This window comes from Lactuca sativa, chromosome 2 (assembly GCF_002870075.4).
Source record: "Lactuca sativa cultivar Salinas chromosome 2, Lsat_Salinas_v11, whole genome shotgun sequence".
In the NCBI taxonomy this organism is placed as follows: domain Eukaryota; kingdom Viridiplantae; phylum Streptophyta; class Magnoliopsida; order Asterales; family Asteraceae; genus Lactuca; species Lactuca sativa.
In genome coordinates this window covers 152,406,623-152,416,297 of record NC_056624.2, presented here as the reverse complement: position 1 = coordinate 152,416,297, position 9,675 = coordinate 152,406,623, and the positions used below count along the sequence as shown (strand labels likewise).

The following is a 9,675-nucleotide window of genomic DNA, read 5'->3' as shown; positions in this document are numbered from 1 at the left end:
TATGTGTATGTGAGCAACAAACTTATTTGTGAGGCTTGCCATAATCATAGAATTATGCAACATTCACGACTATGCATACAAACTCTAAATGTTTTAAGTAATAATCTACATCATTTCAATCAAGACAAGAGAGAAAAAAAAAACTCATTTGTCCAATTCCAAATTACAAAATGAAAAAACAAGAATTTATTATAGTATATTGATTGTTGCTTTATATTTGGTTTGCAAATATTTCCAAAGCGTATGATGTAAGGAGGCGAAGTACATAAATCTTAATCAATACAAAACCAACAAAAAAGTTGATTTATTATGACAAAAATAACTCTTTGTTCAATTATTACGTGATTGCATAAGAAATCCTTAAGAGAGGAAGGCAACAAAAATTAATGGAATAACATTAGGGATAGAATTAACAGGGGAAGCAAATTTATTTAAGATTGGGAAATTGTTCTGTTATAACATCAAATAAAAAACTTAATTAAATTTCTTAATATGCATTTTGGATTAGTTTTATTACAGCATTCTACATTAATTTCTTCCTGTTACTCCTTTTACAACACGTTTTACTTTTAAAAATAATGCATCACATTTTACAAATGTCACTGAAGTTCATAGCAAAAAAAATCACTGTTATAATTGGGTAGATTTTTTTAAATTATAATGTATTCACAAGAAAAAAAACGAAAGTACAATGTTGTTATTGGTAGATTTCAAAAGAACAATGCCTTAATGAAACATTTAAAGTGCAATTAGATCATCATGCAACAACAGTTTCAGTAAATTCAATTATAGTTTTAAGTAAATAAGGCATGATTCCACCCCAAGGTGTGAATGGGAATGGTGAACTCACACGATTAGGACAACACACATCTATTGTCCTACCAACTGTACAAATAATCATAAGCTAATAACAATTACAATCTTGTTAAATATAAGTTTCATTTAAACCTACATCAAATAACCAGTCACTTGGCAGATAGTGTTGCAGTATGATTCTTGCTTCCACTCTGTGGAAGACTTATTTATTTGACTTTCTTATTAGATATTCCTAGTTAATTATGCTTCTCGGATCCAAATCCATATCCTTGGTGTCTATGTTTACTTAAACTAAGGTTCCCTCAATATTTCAAATCCCACATTCTAAATTCAGTTATATAAGAAATGATTCAAAATAAATAAGCTTTCATGGAAAAAAAAACGAGAATCACAACTAATTAGATTCAGTGTGACTTTACCTTTCAACAAGGCTAGTGAATTGCACATCCTACATGCTTTTTTCTCAACCTACCTATATGTAAAACATCAAATGTTTCTCTGTTGAACCTAAAGCATTTCCTAAAAAAGAAAATGATTAATTAACAAACATCTCATAATATGAAATCAATGAATTAAGATTCGCAATACAAGAAGTGGAGCTCCAAAACCTTATCCACCAATCTGCTTAATAAACTTATAATATTCCATCTTGGCCTTACCAATACCATTTTCTACTTCTATTTAGACATTTTCTTCGGATCCTAAACTTTGTACCAAAAAAGACTGAATTTTCAGAACAAAAATGTTAAGTAAGTAAGCAAATTATCTAAAAATAAACAAAAATAAGTGGTTTTTACTTCAGATTACCTGCAAAAGACAATGAGAAAAAAGTCAAAATGGTTGTTATAAAGGATTAAGAGATAAGAGCAAAAAAAAAACAATTACATAATGTGATGCATATATATTACCCCAAAAATTGGGCCAATTTCACTCCTGTAGCTGTAAGATTACCAACTTCCTAGTTTTCACCCAACATTTGGAGGGAAATGCCTTGAAAGAGAACCACAAAGAAGAGGAGCGAACAAATGATGGAGATGAAGCTCTATAATCTAGCTATAAACCATCACACTTTTAGTTTCTAATCTACCATGGTCTCGATTAAACTTGTGGTTAAATTAGTAGTTGGCCTAATGATGGTAAGAACCATTGTACCATGTATCTTTATAATTGGATGACATGGTTATCAAATTTATGTTAGTATTGCCTTGAATCTAGAGAATTTCATCCCAATATCCTGAAACCCAAATAGTATTAAAGATTATGTCAATTCTTATAGACATTAATTTCAAATTAACTTAATGAGTTTAAAATTAAATTTTGATGACATCCAAATTGTTTGACCTAGATACAGGCAACAACCACCTTCTTCTATGAATTAAATTCCAAAAGTAGACATATATTGCATACATAGCGACCAAATTAAAGCCCAATTTAACTTATCATATTCAAAGTCAAAACCACTTTTTGCCTGGGCAATTTAAGTCTAAGCAGTTGTACTTTTCCCTATTCCCATACCACAATTCATCATATCATGCCTAATGACCACAGAAGAAAAATAGGAAGTACCTTCAAAAGTCAAATTTTTTTCATAACCATTTCTTATAATCATTTCTTTTGCTTTTCCATCTCGTTAGAAAAACGGGACATCAACTTATTTTAATGGTGTAATCTCAACTTTAATCCCTTGTTTTCTCATCATCACCAATGTTGAAGGCACTTCCTTTAAGCCTATTGCATAAACATGAAACTTAGTCAACATGAAAACTTAATGATAAAAAGTAAATAAGAATGTGTAGCGATAGAAATTGTATTACCTTAAGACTGCCATTGTAGGTATTCTAGCAACCGGACCATGTCCTTGAACACAAACCATAGCATATAGATTTTGAACCCTCCCTGAGAGTTCAGTTCCAAATCCTTTCAATTGTAAGGTATTTTTTTTTTATTAATTTTAACCAAAGACAATAAGAAATCATGTCTACAAATAGTAAAAATTGGTATGTGAGGTTAGATCTTCATAGCCACACAAGATTCTGAATGTAATCAAAGTAAAACAATGAGGTTATTAACCTTTTATGACCCAAAACACCTAGTTGATGTGAAACCATAAAATTCTAGGTCAAAAAATATACCTGAGGTTGCATCTTTGAAGTCACATCAGATTCTTGAACAAATCCAAGGTATAGTGAGGTTTTTGACCTTTTATGACCCAGGACCATAGAAATCTAGGTGAAAAAATGATACTCGATGTTAGATATTCGAAGTAGCACCATCATCGATTCGATTGCAAAAAAGTAAATTAAGAAATGTGTTACGTGATATCTGAAATCAGAGCTTCTTTTTGTTTCAAGTACAAATAAGAAAGGAGGAGGATGATGGCATTTAACGGTGGTCATTTGATTTTAGCTTCCATTTTTTTCCAGCATTTATGAGTTTATAGAGAACAGATGAATATATGATAAGAGGAAACGGGATTGAGAGATCTTAGGGTGTAGGAAACGGTGAGTTACAATGAAGGACATTGTGGATTTGGTGAAGGTCATGATGACACCGACAATTTAGTAAGGTCGGGCTGTGATGGTTGTGAAGGGTGGCGACGGTTTGGAGCATTTTAGAGAGAAACAAAGGGCAGCGGCATTTAGCTGTGATGGTGATGGCTACTCACCGATCGGGACGTGGTGGGTGTCTGCGTCGGATATGAGAGGAGCTCTTAGGTTGACGGTATGCTTCAAGGATTTTGGGGAGGCTTTGCCTTCTTCTCATGGAGAAAATAAGGTAAAATAATTCACAGAGAACCTCTGATTTCTTGAATCATATGCTGACGGATAATTGGCTTGATAGGTAGGAGATAAGAAGGATTTGAATATGTTGAAGGCGACGGAATGTCGGTTTAATGTGGACCGATTCTGGTTATTATTATTATATTAATAGTTTGTTGTACTGTTAGCTTAATGGTTTGTACGTTTAAAAAAATATTATTATTATATTCAATTTATTTATAGAAATAATAAGATTTCTTTAATAAGATAGTAAATATATATATATATATATATATATATATATATATATATATATATATATATACACGGTGCAGCTCGTTTTTTTGCGGTTTTTACAAGACTAGAAACCGCACCGCACCGAACATTTCCAGATTTTGCAAAGCTAAAAACCGCACCGTCGGTTTTCATTTTGGTTTCGATTTTTTCGGTTTTTTTGATTTGCGGTTTGGTTTTTGCTCCCCGCTGAACACATCAAATCAAATACTAAAATAGTGTGGGGCTCGCCTAAACTAAACGGCGGTAAAAGCCGGCCCAGAACCGGGAACCGGTCTATGAGGTTTTTGACACCCATACGGCCCTACGCCCTTTGCCGGCTCTACTCTCGATTGCTCCAATAAACTGAGCTCGAGGCTTTGAGTTTTGAAGCAGATGAAAGCAAGCTGACAATGGTTCAGGAAGATAGCAGTGGTGATGCTGAAGCCATCCTTCCTCCATGGCTCTACCTACTTTCTGCATTTCTCTCCATGGAACCATCGGATTCCATAATATCCATTTCCAGGTAAGCCGTTAACCCCGCCGGCTAACTGAACATCACCTTCTTCTGATTCACTCTGCTTGAAAGAACCTAATACACCACTGTTCGTTTCTTTATTCTAACATCGTTCAGTTCGATATGATTTTTGTGAAACAAATGAAACCCTAGGGACTGTGGTGGTGGTGCAATTACGGAGAGCGTTCAGAACTTCGTTTGGGAACATTGTATTAGCAGAGTAGTGAGTACCTTTTCGTAATAATGTTTTTCATTAGCAATTTTCTGATTTTCAGTATTTGATTCAACATAGGGTTTAGGGTTTTATAAGTACCACCACAGAAGAAGCTTGATTTTGTTTTAATGTCCCCATTGCAGGATAAAAAAGCTCATGCACCTTACATAAGGTCTTTCCTTAAAAAGCTTATTCTTGAAATTGAGTCTGACGGTGCTGTTGTTGTTGATGAACTTTATGAAGAATTAGCATTTTACATGGCTTCATTAAAGGTACACACATGCTATCATTTCTTTTCATCTTACTTATGTTGCAGAAGAAGAACAATAAAGATAAAGGTTTTAAGGTTCATTAATATATGTTATGTTCTATCTAAAAGGGTGATAATTTCAAGGGAGACTCAAGGATTGTTAGGAAAATCTCATTTCTTTACCCTTCTGGTAAGTGTAATTCAACAATGAGATACATACATCATTTCATAATTGTCATTTTCATTTGTAATTTTCTGTTTCTTATGAAGATCATGTTGAAGCTCGGATTTGCCAAAATCCAAAGAAAGTAATAGTACCACTTAATTGTTCACTTAACATGCTTGAAGGAGATACTGGGTAGGTATTTTTCCTACTAGTAGTGTTATAACTTTTTGTGGGTTTTTGGATTTTATATGCATCATGTATATTACAATGTGCATTTGTAACAATTAAAATATTTATTTCAGGTGTTCCTTATGGCCCTCGAGCCTGTTCTTATCAGAGTTTATTCTTTCTTGTCCAGAATTATTCTCAATGAAGTCATGTTTTGAGGTATGATATATGTTTGGATACAATTCCTATCGCTAGAAAGTTACATTTTTGGTCCCCGAGTATAGCTAATTTTTTCAATTTTGGTCCCAAAATTTTTCCTCTTGCCATTTTGGTCTTTATTTGAGGTTTTTGTAATGTTTTTAGTCTGTATTTCATGTAAAATGACTATCTTGAGAATTAAATTTGCAAAAATCAGCAATACTTAGGGACCAAAAGTAGTTGTTTTATTTGGGACCAAAATTGCAAAAGTCAGCTATACTCAGGGACCAAAAATGTAATTGACTCTTAAACATTTTAACATATTTTTTCATCTATGAGAGCAGCTTGGATCAGGTGTTGGTTTGGTTGGCATATGTCTGGCACAGGTGAAGCCCTCCAAGGCAAGTTTCTACTCCCTTTGTCAAAATTTACAATTTAGCCCCTGAACTTTGTTTATTTATGTTTATGTCCCATCTTTAAAGAAGTTTAAAATTTGGGAAGTTTCAAAAATTACAAAGCGACCCCTGAAACATATCATATTGCTAATGCAGGTGGTTTTAAGTGATGGTGACCTGTCAACTTTAGCCAATTTAAAAGTCAACTTAGACCTAAATCAGATGAATGCTCATGTCGAATGCTTACATCTACCATGGGAATCTGCACTTGAGAATGACCTTCAAAATCTTAAGCCAGATATAGTGTAAGCACTTCAAATATGTATTTGTAGCCCTGTTTGTTTCACTGTGTACTAACTCAAAAAGTATGTGCAAAAGACGAAAATGCCCTTCTTATCTTCATGAGCATATTTATCACTTTCCCTTGTTTTCTCCTATTTATGCATGTGTAGGTTGGGGGCAGATGTGATATATGATCCGCAATGCATTCCGCATTTAGTTCGTGTGATTTCCGCTCTGTTGACCACAAAAAAGTCAAACTTCATTCATGGAGACAGAGACAAAGAGTTTTTTGTTGCATCAAGAGGACAACCTGTTGCATATATTGCATCTGTGGTGCGGAATATTGATACTTTTAATTATTTTCTTAAGGTGGCAAAAGAGGCAAATCTTAGAGTTGTGGATATCACTGAAAATGTGAAGATGTATGATTTTCTTCCTTACATGCGATCTTACCAAAGATCATCTGTAAGATTACTTGAGATTTGTTACTCATTTCATTAGATCAATTTATTGAAAAGGATATTAATGTTTCAAAACCGTTTTTAATATTTATGTTAATTGTTAAGGTGATTTGCATGTATTTGGATAAGGTTAGTATCAAGGTTGTTAAGATCGGGATCCTGCGTATGATTGTTTTCGGGTTTGCAAGATCAGGATTGAGATCCGAAGATCCCACAAAATAAATCATAATTTGAATTATTAATTTTAAAACATGAAAAATATTTCAAACATTCGATTTTTCATTCAAAAGTTATAAAAGTTTTCAAATATTAGTTATAAGTCACAACATAAAATGATAAACGGTAAATTGGTAAAAGATAAAAGACATAAAATGGTAAAATAAAATTTCATTTGCAAAAAGAAAAAAAAAAAAAAAACATGGAAGGTAGGATCTGATCTTGATTCTGTGATCTTAAAATCCTGCCTCAAATACAATCTATTTACGATCCGGCTTGTTTTTCATGCCTAGGATCTTACGATTAGAATTGCGATTTTGACAACCATAATTATTATGTTGATCGGTGGTTAGACATAGGAAAAACAAGTTGTTTTATGTTAATTTTTATTTTTGGCAAGGGTTAATAGGATAAAAGATTTATATTATCATATTTTTCGCTTTTACCACCTGGTTTTAATTTGTGTTAAAAGAGTAACTTGTTTTTTGATAAAAGTTTATTGAGACCATTGCAACCTACAAATGCTCGAATATGTAATTTTTGGAAATTTTCAATAAAGTGTAAAAATTTTGGTTTCTTTTATGTTTTTTTTTGTCTCAAATTAATTTTTTTAACAAAAAATGCCTAGAAGCGATAATAAATTAATTTGATACTACTTTGTAAACTGTCTAACATATTGAGTTTTCTTCCAAAAATTTATTATTATTATTATTATTATTATTATTATTATTATTATTATTATTATTATTAAAAATGTAAATAAGTATATTATTTTTTAAATTCTTTATTATTAATATATTTAAATAAATATATGAATAAATACTATATATATATATATATATATATATATATATATATATATATATATATATATATATATATATATATATATATATATATATGGGTCCGATTCCAATAAGAACACCTTAAAAAAATTGAAAAAAATAAAAATTATAAAATCAAATATAGTATTGTATTTGAGAGAAAAAATATTGGAAAATGTTTTCTTGGATCATTAAAATTGAATCATGGATCATAAAAATGATCTATGAAATGATCCATGATTCAATTCTAATGATCCAAAAAAAATTTTATAATTTTTTTCTCTCCAATATACTACAATTCTCGATTTTATGATTTGTATTTTTTATATATATTTTTTTCAATTTTTTTAAGGATTCCTCACCTAAAAAAGAGCTCTCACATGATCTTGTTTATATATATATATATATATATATATATATATATATATATATATATATATATATATATATATATATATATATATATATATATATATATATATATATATATATATAGGGAAGAGTTATATGGAAAATGAATAATTAGGACAACATATTTGAACCAATGAAAACATGACAACACATCACTTCCACAATAACTTCCACAATACATTACTTGTGAAGAAAGAAATGGACACGTGTCATTTGATTATTGGTTCCGGTAGATGTTGCCCTAGTTATTTGTTTTCCATAGAACTCATTCCTATATATATATATATATATATATATATATATATATATATATATATATATATATATATATATATATATATATATATATATATATATATATATATATATATATATATATATATATATATATATATATATATATATATATATATATATAGGGAGATGATCAAATGAGAACACCTAAAAGGTTGAGAACGCGAGAACAATTCTGGACCAATCAATATATAAGGGCATACTACTAATTGTATATTTTAATTAAATTAAAATAAACTAAAATTCAATCAAATTCCCTTAATTTAGGATCAGTTACCAAAAAAGAAATAAATATTTAATTTTTTATTTTTTTATTAATGGAATATAAAAATCATTTTTACCAAAATTTATTTTAAAACTGAAAAAAATTCTTACAAAAAACAATTTTTTCTCCTATTTCACGTTTTTTTTTTTTTTTTTTTTTTTTTTTTTTTGTGTGTGTTAAAAAGATGAATAGAAATCGAACACCAAATTAGTACATTTGTATTCACAAATGATTTTTTTTTTCAAAAAACCTGATACTACTCCAATCACAAATAAATATACATCAATTTACCTCTAATCATAAATAAATATACATCAATTGAAAATAAAAAGAGTGTAAAAATTATCATTTCTTCATAAAAAGAGTACCTCTAATCATAAATAAATACATTCATTCACTGTTATTCACAAATGAATACACTACTATTCACACATGAATGCACTGCTATTCATTCACTGTTATTCACACATGAATGCACTGCTATTCACAAATGAATAAATGAATACACTGCTATTCACACATGATAAACATTATCATTAACTTTATCTAATACAAGGCAATCCTTGTTAGTCTCCAAATGAGAATCGAACAATAGCAAGCCAAACAGCCCCCCTCTTCGTTGCGACTGTTGCTGCTTGATTTTTCTCTAGCTCGCTACTACCGGCGACGAAGAATAGACCCAAAAAGGGACTCGCAGGAAGTTGATTGCCTCATCCACTTGTTTCCGTCTCTCCCTCTCTCTTCTTCGGTCTGACCAAACGTCGAGGGTACTACCTCCTTCCTTCGCACCTCACAGCCGGATGAGGTCCAATTTCGAGTTTTATAATTGATACCATTACCTGTGATTTTTTCTTGTGCGTGGTGTCGATCGAAGAGAAAGAAGAGTTGTATAGATTCGATTTTTGGGTCTGTGATTTTTGGGTCTGTGATGGTGTAATACTAGGTGATGCCCAGATCATGATGGCGTGAGTTTTATGATGGAGGCGGATTTGTTATAAAACCCTAGAGAGAGAGAGAGAGTGACGAGAGAGACGGTGGAATAGGAGAAAGATGAGAGGAAATATGTGAGAGGGTGAGAGATTATAGGAAATAGATAAAGTTGCAATTCCTATTATGCCCTTCTGATCATTTTAAAGTTACATTTTAATACCATTAGTTTTAGAATT

At 30.9% G+C, this 9,675-nt stretch overlaps 1 protein-coding gene across 1 annotated transcript; it reads left to right on the top strand.

Annotated features, from left to right (window-relative positions):
* Positions 1-4,129: 4,129 nt before the first annotated feature.
* Positions 4,130-6,618, top strand: LOC111918880 (uncharacterized). The gene is made up of 9 exons (XM_023914499.3): positions 4,130-4,374; positions 4,519-4,588; positions 4,723-4,851; positions 4,959-5,019; positions 5,100-5,187; positions 5,298-5,382; positions 5,706-5,762; positions 5,913-6,061; positions 6,209-6,618. The coding sequence occupies exons 1-9, from the start codon at positions 4,262-4,264 to the stop codon at positions 6,537-6,539; spliced, it is 1,083 nt and encodes a 360-aa protein (XP_023770267.1). The 5' UTR covers positions 4,130-4,261; the 3' UTR covers positions 6,540-6,618.
* Positions 6,619-9,675: the final 3,057 nt, after the last annotated feature.

Excerpts from the sequence above, each read along its gene's own strand:
- LOC111918880 (XM_023914499.3), top strand. The coding sequence starts at position 4,262 with ATGGTTCAGGAAGATAGCAGTGGTGATGCTGAAGCCATCCTTCCTCCA. Across the intron at positions 4,589-4,722 it reads AACATTGTATTAGCAGAGTA|GATAAAAAAGCTCATGCACC; the intron begins GTGAGTACCTTT and ends TCCCCATTGCAG. Across the intron at positions 5,020-5,099 it reads CTCATTTCTTTACCCTTCTG|ATCATGTTGAAGCTCGGATT; the intron begins GTAAGTGTAATT and ends TTTCTTATGAAG.